The sequence below is a fragment of the Triturus cristatus genome, chromosome 1_1 (genome assembly GCF_964204655.1).
Source record: "Triturus cristatus chromosome 1_1, aTriCri1.1, whole genome shotgun sequence".
NCBI lineage: Eukaryota > Metazoa > Chordata > Amphibia > Caudata > Salamandridae > Triturus > Triturus cristatus.
This window is the reverse complement of record NC_140579.1, coordinates 141,950,200-141,971,984: the sequence shown is the minus strand read 5'-3', so window position 1 is coordinate 141,971,984 and position 21,785 is coordinate 141,950,200. Positions and strand designations below refer to the sequence as shown.

Sequence of the window (21,785 nt, the reverse complement as noted above, 5' to 3'; positions counted from 1 at the left end):
GAAGCCCCAACACCGAGCAGCATTTGCACCAAAGACCAGCCCTCCAGCATCCACGAGATCTGCGTGCGGCCCTTTTGCTTTTTGCCACTCGACGCGTCATCCCGGTTACTGGCCCGTTGGCTAGTGGCCATCTTGGCGACAAACTACAACTAACACTGCTGGTCTGGTTGCTCCAGACTAGCCCTTGCTCCTGTGAAAAGGAGCAGCCCCTCTGACCTTGCTGGCCAGAGCACCAAGCTTTCCTCGATTCCTGTGTGGCTTGCATTAGCCAAGGCCTGTTTGCTCCGATCAAGAAGCTGACACCGCCATCAGCTAGAGCCTTCGTGGGACAGCTCGTGAGTGACTCCTGGACGTCGTCGACCTCTTCTCTTTCCCGTGGCTGCAGAGACAAGCTTCCTTTCTTCACCTGTTGGCACCCGACATCGCCTGGTTCCTTCCTGGTTCCACGACGGTCACTGGCTAGTGATTTTGAACACTGTCCCCTCTGCTTACAGGTCGTCTACTCTTCAGATCCATCCTTGGATTCACCAGAACTCTTCCTGCCTGGCCGCCTGCAGCATCTTCATCCTCAGGCTCCATAGACCTGCACGACGAAACCTAACGCACTTTGACCCCTATGCACCCGCTTCCTGTGGGTGAGGTAACGCTGGCACTCCGGTGCTCCTGGGTAGAGAAACATCTCTAGTGTCTAGTTGTTAGGTTCTGGTCCATCCGGAAGACTCCTTTTCCTTTAACTTTGTGACTTTTACGCACCCATTGAAATCAATAGGTGCACGCGTGTAACTTTTAACACTGCACACGCATCCTGTGGGCCTCCTGGTCACTAACTACAGTTAGCTCCTTGTCGTCCCAGCGATTCCCAAGGCCCTAGGCCTTCTTTCCTTTCTATTTGTGGTTCTTATACCACTATTTTAGTATATGGTTTAGCTGGCCACCTGGCCCATCCATAATTGTGAAATTTTTGTATATTTAAACACTGCCTTGTTTTAAATGAATGTGCTTCTGTGCTCATAAAGAGTGTAGGGGATACCATGAGTAAATAAATACATATATATTTTGAATATATATCTGTGTGGTGTCCTTTCATTTGGTATTCAAGGAGGTTACATATGGTAAAACAGCTGGCTTCACATGCCCTCAAGAGTTTAGCCTGCAGACTGCACTGTCCACGCTACCACTAGGATAGCTGGTCTATCAAGGTTGACTTCAACCACCACCCTAAGGGTTGTTTGGCATGGTACAAGGTGATCACTAGAATTAGTGAGCAGCATATACCAGGCCAACTTCTCACACTGAGCACCAGAGGTTTTTTAAAGGGGTCCTCGAAACTGGTCTCTATCGGGCTCTGTTTTGTGCCCTGGCACAGGGGGTCCATTTTTGCCTGGACTTCAGTGACAGCAGGCACATCGATGTGCGCATGCTCACACTGCTCACTTTTCACTGGTGTGCGCGTGCTCACACTGCTCACTACTCACTAGTGGAGAAGTTGCAGCATGACGTCATGCCAGGTGAGCCTTTTAGGGGAAGGGAAATCCTTTAAATAGAGTCATTTTCTCCCTGGATTACCCTTCTCTTCTTGAAATTCAGGAGCAGCAACATCATCCCGGTGTCACCAGGGCTTTAAGTGGAAGCTTTTTCAATATTATTATATAAAAGAAGCCAGAGTTGCTGCTTATTTATCTTGCGCAACTAGCAACCATTGACAAAGCCAATAGTACTGACTTGTAGGTATGATGTTACTAGTTGTATCATATGTCTGGATGCAATGACAGAAACAGCAGTATACAAGTCGGGCGGCATACTATGCTAAGCACAGATTTATTGCTTAGGTTATTTTAAGCCACGCCCTTAATTACATCGGCCACGCCCCTTTGAGAGACCTTTTTTTTCACCCCACTTAAAGCCCTTGGAGCATGCAACATAACATTTAAGGTTTCATGTACCAAGCATGAGGGTTTGAAAAATACTAGTTTAAACAGTGAGCCAGAGAAGTGAAGTTAAGGCAGGAGTTGCATGGTCTTGTCTGGCCAGGCCCAACACCATTCTTGGCCCAGAGTTTTTGACCAGCTAAAGAGAATGAAGAGAACAATCTGTAAGACCGAGTTACTGAGCACTGCAGTGGCCCAGCCACAAAGAGATAAAAGGGTTCAAGATCTGAACTTTATGAAAGGAGAAGGGCAACAAATAAAAACAAGAGCTGATTATTACTTTAATTTGTGTACTGGCTGTTTTTGCGTTGCCCATCTCAAGTGGCAATGTTGAGCGAGCCCTTTCACATATAAAAGTTTACATGGGAAGGAAAGAGTGAGCACTCAGGACCAAACACTCACTAAAGAAGTATAGTGTGGTGTGCTACAATAAGTTTGATTTGTTAAAATTTAGTTGGACCACATTTACATGGTATGTGCACTATCAGTGCAGTAAGCACGCAATAATAAAAGCATAACGTTCCATAAACACCGGAAAAACACTGTTTCTGTTCTTTTTTTTAATGCCGCAAAAATGTATAACCACTGAAAACCACTGTTTTTTAAGGTATTGAAATCACTGGAAAATACTGAAAAAACCCCACCAGGATTTACCAAAAATAGAAACTGAAAACAGGAAAGCCTAGTTATCCAGTATTGGGGTGTTTTTCATAGATTCACATGCTTGAATATTCCCCGTCGTCGAAGTGGGAGTCCCACGGTACATAACATAGCAATGCAGTAATAACATAAGTCTAATAGGCATAAAAGAAAGTAAAACCATAGAGTTTTCATGGATAGACAACTAGTCGATTGATTGATAGGCTTTATTTCGATACATAAAATATCTTGAAAGCAGTTCAATAGTTAAGGGAAAAAAAAAAAATCACAATATATACAACAAATAAAACACTTTCCCAGAAAAAAAAGAAAAAAAGTAAAAAAACAGTAACTTGATAGATACAATTAGTACAGTTAAAATCAGGATTAAATTGATACAGAAAGCCTTTTTGCACGAATCAACCAAGTCCACTTTAAAAATTTAGACACACCACAAACCAGCAAAGTGGATGTGTTGGACAATAAAATGCGTAGGGCCACAGTGTAATGGCGAGTTCCCAACAGTCTACAAAGTGGTTTGAGCCAGCGCCTCCTGGGAGAGCAATAGTCAGGGCATTCAAAAAAAATATGTGCCACCGTCTCGACCCGCGTGGAACAGAGGGCACAAAAGGGGGAGGGCTGGGGGGACAATTTCCACCGGGATATCAGGTCACCTACAGGTAAAATCCCTACTCTAAATTTAAAATATAAAGCCCTGTCAAATGGAATGGAAATCATGTCGAGATAGGGTTCGTAAGCTACCACGTCTTTAATCCTCAAGAAAGCTACAGTTGACTTACATAGGCGTGGATCGACAGTGAGTTTGGAAGAAACCCAATCCCAATATAATTTCTTTAGAGTGGCTTTAGGTGGGGCAGATCGAGTAACCCAAGCTTCACCTAGGCACAACTCCCCTAGAAGGTGTTTAACGTCCCTCAACCATTTAATCCTATACCAACCCCCCATTGACATCACCTCGGACAGTCCCTCCGCATAGGAGGCTAATTCGGGCACCCTCCACAAGCAGGCCCACAGGAGCAGGGGACGAAGACGAGCTTGGTCCGCAATTGATCTGCAGCCTAGATCCAGCAACACTGGAACTGTGGGTGTGCTCAAAGGGAGAGCCATCAGATCTTTCAAGAATTTGCTCTCCGATTTTGGAAGTACATCGAGGTTGCTTGTACCCCACAACTCCGCCCCGTACAAGGCAGTACTAACCCCTCTAGCTTTATACATCTCCACAGCTGGGGCAATAAATTGTTTTGTGGAAGAACGATGTTCCCTAAGCAACACACCACCCACCCTTTTGTGGTTAAGGAGCATCTTATGAATGTGCGGAGTCCAACTCATAGAGTCGCTAAGGCGGATTCCCAGGTAGTCAAACTCTGATACCCTCTCCAGGTGAGCAGAGTTCAAGACCGGTAGGCGCCCCAGTTTCCTAGGAGGATTTATGATCAGATATTTGGTCTTGTCAACATTGATCACCAATCCCCTAAGGGAACAGAACTCCTGGAAGCGGTTAAGAAGTTTTTGGAGGCCCTGGGGGGTCTTTGCAATGAGGAGGGTATCATCTGCAAAGAGCAGTGTGGGGATCCGAGTGCCCGCCAGGGAGGGTGCATCAGCAGGTTCTTGTAGCAGATACTCAACCACACCATTCACATAGAGAGAGAATAGGGTGGGAGCTAGCACACATCCCTGGCGGACGCCCCTACTCACTGGAATTCTGTCGGTTTTCTCCCCATTCCTACCCCACCGCACCTGCGCATAATTGCCTGTGTGTAGTTTTATCAGGAGCGATAGGATATAAGAAGGCACCCCCAAACCCTGCAAGACCCTCCACAGTTCCTCCCTAGGTACCAGGTCAAAGGCAGTCTTAAGGTCAATAAAGGCCAGATAAAGACTGCCTTTGCCCAGCACCACCACCTTCCAATGCAGGAGCGCCAGTCTGAAGGCTTGCTCGATGGTCCCGGTTCCAGAGCGAAAACCAGCCTGGAAATCTGACAAGATCTTGTTATCATCCACCCATTGGAGGATCCTCCCCCAAATCACCTTCCCTGCCACCTTTTGGGATGAATCGATAAGGCTTATGGGCCTATAGTTAGCGGGGTTGTCCCGACATCCCTTCTTGAATATCGGGACAACCTCTGCCCCTTTCCAGGATTCAGGTACAGATGCTCCCCCCCATAATGGCATTCAATAGAGTGGAAACCAACTTCCCCCATTTCTTGGGATTGGCACGTAACAAGTCACCGGGTATCCCGACAGGCCCGGCAGTTTTTAGGGGGACCAGGGACTTGATTACGACCTCCACTTCTCTGACAGTAAAGGCATCGGCCTCAGTGTCCCCTGCCTCGACCACCAGAGCAAAGGAGTCGTTAAGGACCCCCTCGGCAGGGGTATAAAGGGACAGGAAGTGGCTAAACCAGTTCTGAGCTGGGATATTACATGTCAGCAATGTGCCAACAGGCCTATCCCTGGTTCTTACCAAACTCCAAAATCCCCTAGCGTTCCTGCCCAAGCTTGCAGCCAAGAGGTCCGCCCAGAACTTCTCCTCCCCCTCTCTTTTTGCTACTTTTAAGGTCTGGGAGTAATCTTTCCTTGCAAGCCTAATTGCAACCTGAGATTTAGATTTGACAGCCCCTACCAGCGCTTTTTTCTTGACTCCTCATTTTTTTGTAAACCAACCCTGCGCTTTGGGCAGCAACTTCCTGTTGTTAGCACACGGAGCCATGCTAGGGAGAATAAACAGGTTGCTCAATGCCCTAGTTAAGTCGCAGAAGGTCAGCGTGACCTCCGCAGACAATCGGGTCAGCGACTCCAATTTGCACTGTGCTGCAGCCAGGAGTGCCCCTATATCTGCCACTTTCTCTTCGGAAATGATAAGCTTAGCCCACTTCAGCCGCCTACCACAATTGGATGGAAAAACTTTGTGGGGGTTTGGAGCTATACAAGATGATAATCCCCCCTTATCGGTTAGCCACAGGGGAAAGAGGGCAAGTGAGAGGAGATTATGGTCACTCTCAGTTGTCGGTATAATCTCCATATCCCTCAGGATGCTCCATAGACTTACGTAATCTATTCTAGACGTATAATTTGGCCTATTATAAGTATGAGCTCCCACTAAGTCAGACTTTGACCTCCCATTAACAGCCCTAAGGTCAAATTCCATGTTAAGGGAATTAATCTGTACCGCCACTTGAGTCCACCTCTTGATAGGGGGCAGCGCTAGGGCAGGAATCCCCCTCCTGGAGTCCTCCTCACCACTTTCCAATGTATCGTCCAAGCCCAAAGGCTCGAACGTACAATTCAGGTCTCCCGCCACCAAGATGCGAGATTTATTGGGGCGCTGCCTGAGCAGACCTTCTAATAGGGATATTGTGGCCGATTGTATACCACCCTTCGTACCTCTGGCGTAGATGTTAAAGATGTCCAGGAGCAGGCCACCCCGTGCACCCTTTATTGTAATATTGAGGAGATCGGGAGAGTTGGTGGGGTGCTGAACCACCTGACAATCGAGAGCGACATCAACCCATATGAGGAGACCACCCGAAGGGCGTCCCTTCCCTAGTACAGGGGGGACAGCGGGAACAAAATAAGTTGAATATCCTACCTTTTGACAGGGCTCCCTGCACCATGTTTCTTGAAAAATGCAAATAGAGTAACCCTCCACAAGGGCGTTCCAGTCTGGTAGTCCCAGCTTCCTCGAGATACCCGCAACGTTCCAGCTGAAAATCTTAAGGTCTGGATCCACCCCAACCGGCTCCCTGCAGGGCTCGGTGCTTAGTGCCCCCTCCGTCTGATCTATAAGACTTAATCTGCTGCCCCCACTTAATCTTCCTGCGGGCAGGTTAATATCCTGTAGTGGGTTAGTGGCTTCGTCTAACTGAGAGGGAAGAATGGCATTGCTTTCACCCAACTCGTTTAGCCCAGGGACATCACCTGGGCTTAGAACCCTGATGGCCACCCTATGGCAAGTGTCGGTTCAATATCCCGACGGCCCCCCATAAGACCCGGGCCAGGCTGCCGGTTGGAAAAATTGAGGGATGACAGGGTTCTCGGGATAAATAGGGTTATTGCTCCAACCCCCACCAAAATTTAAACCATTATAATTTGCTGCAGTCCTGGGGTAGAAATAGGTTAAATCTACTACACCAATGCTTGCCCCTCCAATTACATACTTTTGATTGCAAATAGTTTGTGCAACCCTATTGTCTTTAAAGTTTACCACCACACAATCTCCTTCTAGGTGCTTGCGACCATAACCTACCTACCCACCCTACCCTTCTCACTCCTAGGATCAACCCATCTAGACCTCTAGGAAGAGGTCTATTGGTCTTTAACCAGTGCATGGTTTTATTTTTTAAAGCCTGGTGGGATTCATATTAATCATCCTTCAAGGTGGGTACGTTAGTAAGTATGGCGACATACGGGTGGCACTCGGAGGGCAAATTCACCGGTGGCAAAGTTGGAGCCACTTTAGGGGAAGATTCTTCTGGCTGGGTTACTCTGGGGAGGTTAGTACAAGTTCTGGTCGAGTGGGCTAGATCGGGACCATTGCCTTTGGCAATCCCATTCGAGGTTCCCTTGAGTTTAAGAGGTCCCTTCCTACCCGGCAGCTCAGCCCGGATAGGCTTCTTTGCCGGGGCTTTAAAAGGCTTAGATACACTCGGTTGTGCTAGGCCTAATTGACTAGTACTGCCTGGGGTATCCACAACCTGTGCAGCAGGGGCATTAGCCACAGGCAACATATTTACAGTGTTTGCTGTATTAGAAGCGGTAGGTGTGGCCTGTGTGGATGCGGGGAACACCCGGGTGCCACTTTCCCCTCCCTGATTTTAGAGTGTAGTTTGATAAGGGTTTTTAGAGAAGAAATTATCCAAGGTTGCCTGTTCGAATCTATCCAACATCTCTCCCAACCCTTTTACTCTTTCTACAATCGGGGACAGTAATGTTATCATCAGATCTTCAAATTGTATAATTGTTACAGAGTCATTGGGTGGGGCTAAATGACAGTCTGATGTTGGATCTACACATGCTTCCTCAATCATATGACCTGAATGATCACCCCCCTTTTCCATCCCGGGGTTTTTCATGCCCAACCCCTTACCCGCTTTAGTTCCTATTCCCCTGGTCTTTTATAAAGTTTTGGGAAGCTGCCTTTGCGTGGGCTAGCAATCCTTTTCCTTTTAGTATAAGTTACATTCTTGGGGACCGTCAATGGTAAGACAGGTCGCTGAGGGATATTAACTTGAATAGTAGGAATGATAGGTCAGGGTGTAGGGACAGGGAATTCACTGGAGCGTGGGTCAAAACTACTACTATCAACAAGAGGGGGAATAGATATGGCTGCCAAGCTCTCCAACCTATCTATACTGGCCCTCAGAGATGCAACCCATAATTGCTCCAGTGGAGGGGATGTAATTGAGAGGGGATCTGAACTACATACAGGCGAGGTAACAAACGCTAGGGAACCCAATGAGGACCGTTTCGACTGAGGAAGTTCTTGGGAGAGACGCCGCTCTGCCATTACAATCTCCTTCTCTATGACAGCAGCTACCCGTGTAATGAACTGATCCATAGTGCCTATAATACCGCTGGCTCTTCCCTGAACGGGTGGACATTAACACAAGCTATAGTGATAACCGGATATTAATAATAATACACCCCTATATGTCTAAGGATGCAAGTGTTGTTGTCAGGGGGGTGACCCAGCCCGGCCCTGGACTGCCACAGACTGCCTGCGAGTTCGCTCCGAGCTTCGACCCACGCGCGTCCCGCGTGCGCGGTTGTGAGCGTGGTTAAGTACGTATACGCTGGGGGCGTGGCTTGCAGGGAGAGCGGGCCAGGTGTCAGCTATTGGCCAGGCAGGGACTCCTGGGAGATGGAGTCCCTGCAGTAACGCTCGCAGCCCTGCTGGACTGCCACAGACCTCCCCAGCTGTCGTAGAAACTACAGGTACTCCGCTGATTGTTTCCTTGAAGCGGGACCCGCGAAGCGGGTCCGGCGAACAGTGATGAAAGATACAGCAATTAGGTCTAGGCAGAAGATTCCTTAGAGTGAGGGTCCACTTTGCCCAGGGTCCGAGTAAAAGCGCACAGAGTCCAAAATCCAGCCAATCGGGCGTCCGCACTCTCTAGAACCCTCTCCCCAAAGGCTCAGGCCATTAGATTTTCTACCGCACGTCGTGTGAAGGGAGTCTCCCTGAGCTTGCTCAGTTTTTCTTCTCATATCTCCTCAGAAGATTACCTCTATGATGTCTACATCCAAGAAATCCCTCTTCAGACCTTGTGGAAGTTGTGGTAAACTGAGGCTTCATTCTGAAGACCCTCACAAGAAATGTATTTATTGCTTATATCCTGAACATCAGGTAAAGGATTGTAAAATTTGTAGAACTTTTTCTCAGAAAACTTTAAAGGACAGAGAAGGGCATCTCCTTCTGTGGCTACATAAGTTGAAGACTTCAGAAAATCCTCTTTCAGAGGTGGAGAGTGTGTCTTCAATCAAAACTGCTCCCTCCTTGAAGAGAACAAGTGAGACTCAGAAGGTTTCTCCAAGACCTAAAGTGGTGAAGAAACATCATGTGGATAAGCCCACTACCCAACCTTCAGCTTCAAAAGGGGTGATTCCTCCCCCCCCCCCTTACCCCCCCCCCCCCCAGGAGTCTATCTGAATCCTTTACGCCCCCGAGATCGGATTCTCAGGCGTCAAAGACTCCATCTGCGCAGTTTTTACCTCAGAAACTGCCTCTCTCGTCGGTGAGCTCATCAACGCTACCTCCGTCGACGAGAGCTGCCGTCGTCGCATCTACGTCGACGACTTCGACCTCTGTCTATGAAGCTGTCTTCACAGTCGACCTTGGTATCTGTTAAGGTGAGACCCATTTCGTCTACACTGCCTTTAACTTCGTCGTCGGCAAGCAAACATAGAAAGAAGCATACGTCGTCGACGGTGGCTTCGTTGTCGACGGTGGCTTCGTTGTCGACGGTGGCTTCGTCGTCGACGGTGGCTTCGTCGTCGACGTGGCTTCGTCGTCGGCGGTGGCTTCGTCGTCGGCGGTGGCTTAGTCGTCGGCGGTGGCTTTGTCATCGGCGGTGGCTTTGTCGTCGGCGGTGGCTTTGTCGTCGGCGGTGGCTTTGTCGTCGGCGGTGGCTTTGTCGTCGGCGGTGGCTTTGTCGTCGGCGGTGGCTTTGTCGTCGGCGGTGGCTCAACGACGACTTTCATCGTCGGCAACAACGGCTACGACTCCATATCAAGATCTGATACCACTAAGGGCTTCAAGTTCTTTGCTTCAACGACGACATTCCTCTTTGGATACCCTGATGCCAATTAAAGCTCCTTCTCAGCCTCCAGAGGTGCTATTTTCATCTGATGATGAGGAATCCGAGGATGATAGATTTCGGGCTGCTCGCAGTCCCTCTGAACTTATAATAAAATGTCAGGAATCGGATGATGATGACGACTTACAAGAGGACGATTTCTCTATTTGTGACACACACCCAGCTCCAGAACTTCCTATGGCACAACTGCAGTTAAGTCTTATTTCCAACCTTCAATATATGTTGGATGATTACAACCGCCGTTTTCCACGTTCTGTGCAGACTTCTCCAACGCCGCAGACACCTCCACAACCTTTTTCAAATAAGGAAACAGTGGTCACTCCTACGTCGGCGACAAGAGTTCAACATCTTGCAGTTCCTCAAATCTTAGAGGAAGACGTTGTCGACAAGCAGGATGATGGCGGTGACAAGGAGGAGAGCTGGATGACGGTTCCTTTCTTTCTGAATGGGACAACTATCAAATACAAACGCCATCTCCTGCTGATCCAGCTCCTTTGGATTCTCCACCGGTCGACATTGGTGGTTTTCATTTGCTCATGGAAAGAGCAGCTAAAAGATTCCACCTTCCTATGACCACCAGGGAGGAGGATTGTTTCCTATATGATTTTAAGGATCAACCTCAAAAGCAGATCCGTTTTATACCAATTATCGATTTTATCTGGCAAGAAGTCCGCAAGCTGATGCAAACTCCTAACTCCATTCCAGCTATCTTTCCTAGGATAGATAAAAAATACAAAGCCCCACCAAATTCTCCTCCTTGTTTAATTTCGCAAACAAAGCCTGATTCCATCATTACTCGGGCAGCTCAGCGTCGATCCAGAAACCCATCTTCTCCTTTGCCTGCACCACCAGATCGAGAAGGTCGATGCCTGGATGGTATAGGAAAGAAATTGTCCACTATGGCGGCAACTACAGTATGGGCGGGCAATTCTTTAGCAATCCTGGGCCGTTACGACTGCCAAATGTGGTCAGTCATTTCATCTCTAATCGACCTTATCCCTGAGGCATCTAGTCCAGAGGCATTAAAGATTCTCCAAGAGGGGGAAAGAATTTCCTCGGAAATTATCGATTGCGCTATTCATGTGTCCTCTACTGGCTTCGTCTTTTGGCTGGTACAGCAGTCCTCAGGCGTCAGAGCTGGTTACGGGCCATGTCTTTTCGTCAGGAGGTATAGACAAAAATACTGGACATGCCTTACGACGGTGAATCATTGTTTGGCCAGCATAAAGACGATGCCCTTCAAACAATTATAAAGGACACTGACACTGCTCGTGCTCTTGGGTTTTTACAATTAAAAAAACAGCCTTTTCGAGGCGCAAGAGGTCGTGGTTCCTCTTCCTCCTTTCGAGGAAATTCGAATCAGTACAGACAAATTCAGAACCGCTACTCCTCCCAGAATCAACAGTCATATAGGCAACAACATTCTTCCACCTACAGGCAATCCAGAGGAAAATCCTCTTTTAGAGGAAAGGATTCCTCCAAGAAACAATGACTCTCACCACACAAAGTCGCAAAATCCTCCCGCTTTTTCAAAACTTGGAGGTCGAATCTCCCACTTCTACTCCAAATGGTCACAAATTACTACCGATCAATGGTTTCTAGATATTGTGCGCAGGGAACACGCATTGGAATTCATAAAGATTCCTCCCAATACTCCACCAAGAGGTCCCCCTCCTGCTCACCTAAAAACACTTGAATCAGCTGAAAATGTTATTGAGAAAGGGCGCGATCGAAGTGGTGCCAAAACTACAGAAGGGCAGGGGGTTCTATTCAAGGTTCTTCCTCATACAGAAAAAGTCGGGAGAATGGCGTCCCATTTTGGATCTACGTGCTCTAAACAAGTACATCAAGACACAGACTTTTCGCATGTTGTCCCTTCAAGAAGTACTCCCTTTTCTATCCCAAGGAGAGTTTGACAACTTTAGATCTTCAAGATGCTTATTTTCATCTTCCCATACTGCCGAGACACAGAAAATTGATCAGATTCAGAGTGGCCGGAAAGGATTTCCAATTCAAAGTTCTGCCATTCGGCCTTCGTTCCATTCCCCGAGTGTTTACAAAGGTCCTTGCACCGGTGGCAGCTTACCTTCGTCTACATGGAGTGCAAATCTTTCCATACTTAGACGACTGCCTACTGAAGGCAAAGTCGTTCGAACTAGCGTCCAAACAAACTCTTTTATGCAGGTCCCTCTTCCAATCTCTGGGCCTCACATTAAACATGGGAAAATCTCAGTTTCTCCCAGCTCAAAACAGACTGTTCTTGGGAGCCATTCTAGATACCAGGCAAGGGAAAGCTTTTGTGTCGCAAGAAAGACGTCAACGTCTTCGTAATAGCGACTTCTATCCATCTAAAAGAGTTTGTTTCTGTCCGACAGTTGAAATCTTTCCTAGGGATGTTGTCCTCGTGCATTCCTCTAGTCCCTCACTGCCGCCTGAAAATGAAACCTGTCCAGGAAGAATTGGACAAACAATGGGCTCAAGTCTCAGGAACTTTCAACGATTTAGTCAGAGTCACAAATCGACTAAAAAGAGCTCTTTTATGGTGGACTCACGAAGAAAATATCTTCTCAGGACGTCCGTTTGTAGCGGACACTCCACTATTCACCCTCACGACCGATGTATCTCTCGAGGGTTGGGGCGCCCACTAACAAAGACTGACTGTGAAAGGCAAGTGGTCCGTTCAACAAAAGACAAGACACATCAACCTTTTAGAGTTACTGGCCATTTTTCTGGCTCTGAAAGCTTTCCGAACCATCATTCAAGGAAGCACGGTGTTGATCCGTACGGACAACACAACCTGCATGCACTACATCAACAAACAGGGAGGCACGAAGTCCGTCTTTTTGTCCCTTCAGGCTCAACAAATTTGGAATTGGGCGATTCAACATCACATCGTCTTCACAGCAGTTCATGTTCGGGGAGTGTCGAACTATCTTGCGGATTCCGTAAGCAGATCTTCCACGACCAATCACGAATGGGAATTACACCAACCCATTCTGGATCACATTTTTCAGCTATGGGGTCCCCCAAATCTGGATCTGTTCGCAACATATCTGAACCGTAAATACCTGTTCTACGCAAGTTGGCTTCCCCAACCAAGGTCATGCGGGAATGCTTTTTTGATGAACTGGTCAAAAATATATGCTTACGCTTTTCCGCCAATACCTCTAGTCCCCAAGGTTCTGCGGAAAATGAGGAAAGAACCCTGTCACAATATTCTTATAGCCCCCCGGTGGCCTCGACAAATCTGGTTCACGGAACTGCTGCTCCTGTCTCAGTGCGCCCCGATCATTCTTCACCCTCTTCCAAATCTTTTGACCATGGAACACGGCCAAATTTGTCATCCCGATCCTGCATCTCTACGTTTAGCGGCTTGGAACCTGAGCACTATGAATTTGTAAATTTAGACATTCCTTTAGATTGCAGAGAAATCTTGGCTAAGGCTAGAGCACCTTCAACGGTGAAAACATATCAACTCAAATGGAAAAGATTCTGTTTATGGGGCAATGAAGCTCAAGTACATCCTATACATTCCAAGCCAGAACAACTTTTGCCTTTCTTTTTGCACCTAGCGAAATCAGGCCTCTCATACTCTACCCTTAAGGTTTTCCTAGCAGCAATCTCACGATTCTGACAAGATGGCTCTAACTTACTTTACTCGTCAAGAGTAATTCAACAATTTTTCAAAGGTCTTTTTCGAATGTTTCCTCCGATAAGTCGGCCACCTCCACCTTGGCATTTAAACATTGTATTGGCACAGCTCATGAAACCACCATTTGAGCCAATCCATAAGGTCAGTCTCAAATATGTTACTTGGAAGACTTCTCTACTCCTGGCTCTTACATCCTCCCGCCGGGTCAGTGACTTGCAGGCGTTTATCACTAAACCACCTTTTCTTCAATTTACTAAAGACTTTGCCCTGCTCCGCACCAATCCGGCCTTGATCCCCAAGGTGCCATCGGATTTCCACCTCATTGAGCCAGTTGTTTTAAAAACATTTTTTCCAAATCTTCAAACTCCTGCAGAGAAAACTCTTCATTCTTTGGATGTCAAAAGATGTCTCAAATTTTACCTTCAGAGAACAGCTACTATTCGTAAGAATGACCAACTCTTTGTGGCCTACGGACGAATGCGACAAGGTCGTCCGGTCACCAAACCAACTATAGCACGCTGGATATCTTCTACTATTGCCTTTTGCCATCAACAAGCGGGAAAACCACTTGCATCAAACGTTCTAGCGCATTCCACCAGGAGGGTTTCTTCTTCTACTGCGCTATTTGCTGGGGTGCCTCTTCAATCCATCTGCAGAGCTGCAACATGGTCCAGCAGACACACCTTTACGAGACACTACTGTCTGGATACTGCAGACAACACGGACACGGCTGTGGGACAGACAGTCCTTCGTAATCTTTGTATATAAAGGTGAGCCTCTGATGCTTCCCTCCTCCTGTATACAAGGTACATTTATTATGTATTTATGTATATATAATATATTTTAAATGCCTATAGTCTTTTGCACTGGGTATTGCTATTGTTTTGATTTTTATGTACCTTGTATTATTCTGATATCACTGCTCACTACTCTTATTCAAGCATGTGAATCTATGAAAGACACCCCATTACTGGAGAAGAACAAAAGTTACTTAGGGTTCTCCAGTATTGGTGTCTTTCATAGATCCACATGCGACCCACAGAGGCTCCCATCATGTATTTGACTTTTATGTCACACTTGTGCTACGAAAATCTGAGGGCCTGAGTCTCTGGGGAGAGGGTTCTAGAGGGTGCGGATGCCTGATTGGCTGGATTTTGGACTAAAACATAATGACAGTAATATGTTATAGATGTGACAAGTTGTCTATCCATGAAAACTCTATGGTTTTACTTTCTTTTATGCCTATTAGACTTATGTTATTACTGCATTGCTATGTTATGTACCGTGGGACTCCCACTTCGACGACGGGGAATATTCAAGCATGTCAATCTATGAAAGACACCAATACCGGAGAACCATAATTTTCAGGTAAGTAACTTTTGTTCTTATGCTGCAATGGAACCTCAGTTTGATCTTCGCTCCCTCAGAGCCACTTCATGCCTGTCCTCTTAAGCACCCCACAATCAAAACAGCGTTTCTGGTGGCAATTGCTTCATTTGGACTCGAGAACCCGTCTTGTTCAAGGTGGTCACCCCCTTCAACGTAGGGTAGTTCAACACCCTGCCTACCTTTCACGCTCCTCCTCATCCCTCTAAGGAAGAAGAGAGACTACACTGGCTTGACCCAAAAAGAGTTTTGTTCTACCTTGACTGCACACAACCGTTACGGGTGGACGATCAACACTTCATGAGGTATGTCGTAGCCATGAAAGGGAAGGCCGTGCAGAAATGGACCATCTCCAGATGGATTGTGCTTTGCATTAAGATCTGCTACACTTTGGCCAAGAAGCAACCCCTGGAGGGCTTTCATGCTCATTCCACCAAAGCAAAGGCTGCGACCACTGCGTTAATACCCGGAGTTCTGTCCTAGACATCTGTCAGACTGCCACGTGGGCTTTGTTGCACATCTTTACTAAGCACTGCTGCCTGGACAGTCTTGTCTTTCGTCCCTTTGCCTGTTCGTTCCTGCAGGACTTAGTTGTGAGAAAGTGGCTCTGTATATACTGTTCCCAAATAGGTACAGTGTGTACAGAGTCCACAGTCCCCAGAGGTTTGGCAGAGGTTAAAGTTAGATATAACCTTACTCTCTAAAGTGGTAGCTTGGTCGAGCAGTACGGCTTTATCAGAGGACAGTGTAAAGCATTTGTTATACACACTCAGTCAGCAAATGGTCTCACACACTCAAGAACTGAACTCTAGGCCAATGGTTTTTTGAAAAAATGTATGGTTGTTTTATTTTAGAACCAACAATAGGTATCAAAATATACTTTCTCAGAATGAGATGCTTTAGTTAAATACTTTGCAATAGGCAATTGACTTCTGCAGATAATAGTTAGTTTTGTTGCAATAGGCAACACTATTTCAAACACTAATACATTGAGCTCAATGGAAAATGTAAGTTATTTGCATTTGATTACTTTCAGGATTACTTTTCTAACTCCAGGACTGGATCCTAGATTATGTCCTGGGACAGTTCTTGGAAACAAGTGAGTAAATTAGTTTTACTGTTGTGATTTTTAAGCAATATTTTGCCATTTTAAAAGTTGACACTTGGAAACTTTTGCTAATCAAATTACCAATGTTATCCTATGGAAGGAATTTCACTTAGCAGGTAAGTGGGATTATGGTTACTTTTTCTAGTGCTGGATCCTAGATCCAGCACTGGTGTACCACCTGTAAGGAGTTGAGAAACTGCGTTTAAGTTACACAGGCGATTTTTTAGGAATATTTATAAGTTTGCAAAATCGACACTTAGAAGACATTTCATTGAAAAACAGTCAATGGTTTCCTATGGGAGAAAATTCAAGTTACGGGTAAAGTATGTTCTCGTTAATTTCCTTATCCAGTGCTGGGCTCCTAGGCTCAGTACTGGGGCATCAATCTAAAACAGGTAAGTAATTACGTTTTCACAGTTGGTACGATTTTTAAAGAATATTTGTAGTTTGCAAAAATCGACACTTAGAAGAAATTTCACAGAAAAACAGTCAATGGTTTCCTATGGGAGAAAATTGAGTTAGTACGGTTGTAAGTACTTTTCAGGGTCAGTGCTGGGCACCAAGATCTAGCACTGGGATCTCGCCTGATAGCAGGTGAGTATTTCCGTTTTCGTTACTCGGTTGATTTTAGGCGAATACTTTAAAGTTTAGGAACTCCACACTTAGAAGAAATTTCAGAAGAAGCCAGTCAATGTTACCCTATGGAAGGAAAATGAGTTATCGGCTTTTGGGTAAGTACTCAACTGGCAGAGTTAAGGTTCTGGGCATAGACTCAGTGGTCTCCCAGGGTCAGGTAAGTACGTTGTTACACCCTCAGCGGCACAAGGGCAGCCGGGTGCAGAGTGAGTTATGCCCAATGTTACCCTATGGGAGGCAGGGGGGCCTTGGTTGGTGGCTGCTGACTAGCAGGCCACGCGGCTGTGGGAGCTGAGCTCCTGGTTACTTGCTCAGGGCAAATGGGGAAGTAGGTAGGAGTAGAAGTTGCACTGCCAGGGCCACTCGGGCGGCTGTGTGCAGGGTGCTTTTGAGCCTTCGGGCGCTCAATGGATTTCAATTGGAACGAACAAAGGCTGCAAGCTCGGGACGAAGATTCTTCAGGTGCCACCACCACTTCGAGAGGTAAGTTGGGTAGTTGGAGGATAGGTAGGTACCCCGGAGTCTGGCACAGGGGGCCGCAGGGTGCCAGGTGCAGGGGTGGCTTTTGATATCAGGCAATCTTAGCCTCCGTTGATCACGGTTGGGGGGGGGGTCCCTGGTTCTGAGGCTGCAGGCGTCAGGAGCGTCGAGGTGGGTCCTTGGGTGCTGGATTCGGGGTCACAGTCGCCAGTGGGACGTCCTCGGGGTCTTTGTCCACTCCGGCACAGGCCAGGCTTGGCAGGTGCAGAGTGTGCAGGGTTCGCGGTTCCGGGCTAATGCCAGGGGTTAGAAACTTGTTTTGAGCAGAGCCACTGCTAATGGGAGTCCCAGGTGCTCAGAATCACAAGGTAGCCAGGTCCTCCGGGGTTTGTGAGGTTGCTGGCCGCAGGAGGTGCTGGGATTGAGCAGGTTCGAGGGTCGACAGGCCGGTAGGGCTGGGGCCAAAGCAGTTGGTATCTTCCTCCTCTTAGCAGCTGCACAGCAGGTCTTCTTTCTTCTTGTTCTTCTTTGCTAGTTTAGAATTTGGAATCTGAGGAAGGAAGTTTTCAGGGTGCCCCTAAATACTAAATTTAGGGGTGTTACAGGAGTGTTTGATTGGTTCTGATGCTCCGTCCATCACCACCCCCTTTTGTACCGCCTCGTCATTTCCAAACCAGCCACCTCTACATGGACCCAAACGTTGCCACCCACTGGCACACGGGGTTCTGCTCCTGGAAAACTTCTGGTTCCAGACGTCTTGGGATAATTCTACAGTGAGGAATATGCGGCTAGATAGTGGCTATCAGATAAGGAGTTCCCGAAGGTAAGTAACTTGTTCAGTAGATACCTTGGAGTCATTTCTTTGGTAATCCCACATGGAAATGAGCTCTTAGCATCGTGGCTAGTGAAACTCCATGTTAGCCAATGGGACCGCTGGCCTTTGTATAGTGAAAACGGCAATTTTATGTCTTCAGTGTCTGAGCGTACGAAAGAAAAAAAACTGTCATTCTTTTTTAATACCAAGTACCCTGACTGGTGAGCTACCCAATTCCTCCTCTTGTGGGGGGTGGGGGTGTAAGGTAATATTGAAAAGGAAGGTTTTGACCTGGCAATAGGGTTTATTTTGCGATGTTGAGTTGGCTAATTTAAAGATGCCCGACAAGACTGCAACGGCAAGTGCTGCAGTTCCCTAGTGAGTGATGTTTAACGTACTAGCCCTGGGTACCTCTTGTACCATATACTAGTTTGTTTAATGAGCCAATCAGGTACTAGCCAATTGTACACATACTTTGGAGGTAAGAGCACTTGTGCTGGGCCATGACAGCAGGGTCCAGTGCACTACAAACCAGCAGCATCAGTCCAAAAACAGAAGTGGTGGGCGTTATATAAAAAGAGGTGGGAGGAGGAGGGAGGCTTTGAGATCTTAGATGGATCCCTTTTTAGCAGCGTTGGTCAGCAAATAGGGAGAACCTTCAAGCTGCACTGAAAAACAATTATACAGTACCTTCTTGGCTTATCATAGCATTTGTCCTTTTAGCCTATGAGGATTTTGGTTCCTTTGCCTAATTAGTCTTTCAGAACTCAGCCTTGTCGCCTCCATTTTCCTCTGGTCTCAAATAGGATTTATGCTGTGTTGAAGGTCAACATCAACAGTAATTTAAGCAGTCGGACATGAATAACCATGAGTGAGGAGGGACATTAATGGTACCTGCCTTTTAGTAAATTCTGTAGTTTTGAATGATAGATTCAAGATCTTGGTACAATTTATGAAAAAGCGTTTGAAAAGCTACATATTGTTTAACTTCAATCCCCAGGCAGCCGTTCATGTACTTACCTGCAGTGCCTTTGCTCATCTCTACCTATCTGAAATGGTGTCTGAGACACTTGCTGTCTTGTTCAGTCTGTAAAAGAAAGCTAAACCCCACCTGCTAACTCCTCTCACCCTGTCACCTCCTTACATTCTCTCAAACTGCTTGTATGTAGATCATTGAGCTTTTGTGATCTTACATATTTTTATTCCCTGCAGAGGAAGAGCCAGTGCCAGATACCACAGAAAGTGATCAGCGAATGGACAACCGGTCAGAGCCATCGCAGTTCTCTTCTGCTGGTGAGGAAGTTGAAGATGAGGATGATGAGGAAGATGAGGATGAAGATGAAGAGGAGGAAGATGATACTAATGTGAAAAACTGCAATGATTTAAGGGATGTCCAGGGTAGTTTGATCCCCAAACCAGGTTCTCCCATAGCGGAAGGAATGGAGAACCACAGCAAAAACACAGAGTTAAATAGCAAGGAAAAGGAATGCCTGAGAATAGATGCTTTGGGATCCTATGAAACTGAGAACATGGAACCAATGGAGCTTGAAGTTGCCACGGTAGAGGTACCCAAGCAGGATGTAAATGAATTGGAAGCGTTAGTGAAAAAGCCCAGGCATAGCTTTCCTGGCCCTGAAAGCAATGCTGATCCCATGGCTGAGAAGAGTGATAAACATCAAGAGGTCTTTCAGCAAGAAGAGTTTGTTCTTAATATTGAACCTTTGTACGTGTCGAAAACTGAGAGCCCACAAATACCAGCAATGGTGCCCTCACTCCTTCCTACTCAGTCTTTTGTGCCTGTAAAAGCCCAGCCCGATTTCCATAAATCAACTAAGACTCAAAATGCCTCCCCTGAGCCAGAGGCATTTCAGATTTCTTCTCCAGAGTCTGACAGCGCTTCACTGAAGCACTCTTGTGATACAGACAACGTGAGCCATAAGACACTATTGCTCACCTCCATGCAGACACACAGATCAAGGGCATCCTCTCCAGTCCCTAAATCCACTGCCTCGGAGATTATGCCTCAAGAGTCTGCTCTCCCACAAGCGCCCTGTGAGCCACAATCCTTGCTCGCTCTTGAGTCCACCAAAGCAGAGACATCATTGCCTCTAATATCATCTGAGATGCCATCACTGTCTCCACAGGTCTCTGAAGATTGTTCATTAAATTCATCTGACTCTCAAAATGCTTCACCCAGGACTCTGTCACCAATTCATTTAGCAAACTCTGAGCCCTCTGTTTCGTGCTCTCCAAGTCAATCGCACTCTTGGCCAAAGTCCTCAGAATTTCGGGCTTCATCTCTGAGAACAACACAGTCCCAGGATGCATCTCCCCAATCGGAGTCAGAACACTTAAAGCTCTCTGGCTCTCATGTGCCACCTGCACAGCCTTCTGCATCATCATCATCTCCTTTGTCACCATTTCCAGATGCATCTATTTCTCAGGCTCAATCTCCCAGGTCCACTATATCTCTGACTTCGTCGTCAGAACCCTCTAGTTCAAGTGCAACTCCAAAGCTCCCTGATTCTCCCAGCACCTCTCCAAGGCCTCCTGATTCTACATCTGTTTGTCAAGCTCTCCCTGAATCATCTACTTCTTGTGCCACATCTCTACGTGCTGTTTCTACAAGGCCTATTGGGGTTTCATCTCCATCCTCCCCTGCCTCTCGAACAATGTCTCCAGAATCTTCTAAGTCACTGTCTCTATCTCAGGGTGCACCCCCGAAGCCTGCTGGATCCCTTCGCTCAGCAGCCTCAAAGCTTCAGCCAGTTTCCTCAGGACTTGGTAAAAAAAAGTTTTGTTCAAGGACTAAATCTTCGGATGCATCCAACTCTTTAGTTGAATGTGGCCAGGAAATTGACTCATTGGGATCCGATAATTCCGATAATGTTGATCTTAAGATACCCAGAGACTTTCAGCTATGTAAAGACATGCAGCCCTCCTCTGGTGCATGCAAGGATACCTCCGCTGTGCACAAGGGTTTAATGAATAGATCAAAGAGTGAGCTTGTGCTTGCAGAGAAAACAGATAGCCCACATACAGAGCCCCTTCTGCTCAAAGATGTATCCAGGGAATCCAGATGCTTAAATGAGACAATGCAGCTGCTTCCTGAGCCATCTGACGCCACTTGTGTGACTGAGTTGAACTTCAAATCAGAGACCCCTTCCATTACGCCAGTGAAAAGGAAACGCACCTTGGATGACACTGTCAGGACTCTGCAGTCCAAGTTTGATTCTACTTCTCAGGAGAATGGCAGGAAATTCAATGTTGCATCTGTTAATGGAAACCCTGGAGGATCCTTTCTTCAAAGCAACCATCAGTCGAAGAGAGCCAGGAAAGATGACGGCTACCACAACAGGTAATGGTTGTGCAATTTAAAAAAAGGGGGCGAATAGTGTATGTCAGTGAGTAAGCTAGCTTCCGTTTCATGGCTGCTTGTGATTTTCCTACTGACGTAAACCCCAAACTTTCCTGATCTTCACCAACTTTCTAACTTTAAATTTGTTATATACACAGTCCTATTCTTCTTTGAATTAATAGAATATAGTTGCCGGGATAAACCATGCCAATTTATGCCTTGGACGTTACCTACTGACATGAGTAGCAGGTAGGGTCGGCTCCTCTGTTGGAGCGGAGCAGCGTTGCCCCACTTACACTTTCCCCGACACCCCAGGGATAAAAAATATGAAATTGTAATTCATTACCATTTTATCTTTTATCCCTAGCCCCGGACAGAGTGCCAGGACGAGGGCGAGCGGCTGCTAAATGACAGCAGAAGTGAGGGCTGTCAATGCACTGTTTACAA

The 21,785-nt window shown here is 46.7% G+C and overlaps 1 protein-coding gene across 3 annotated transcripts in view; it reads left to right on the top strand.

Annotated features, from left to right (window-relative positions):
• DAXX (death domain associated protein) overlaps nt 1–21,785 on the top strand; it is a 414,322-nt gene that overhangs the window by 294,850 nt on the left and 97,687 nt on the right. For all 3 annotated transcript variants that reach the window (XM_085622370.1, XM_085622434.1, XM_085622515.1), the window contains exon 6: nt 19,193–21,338. In XM_085622370.1, coding sequence (XP_085478496.1) covers nt 19,193–21,338 — 2,146 coding nt within the window. The remainder of the gene's footprint in view (nt 1–19,192; nt 21,339–21,785) is intronic.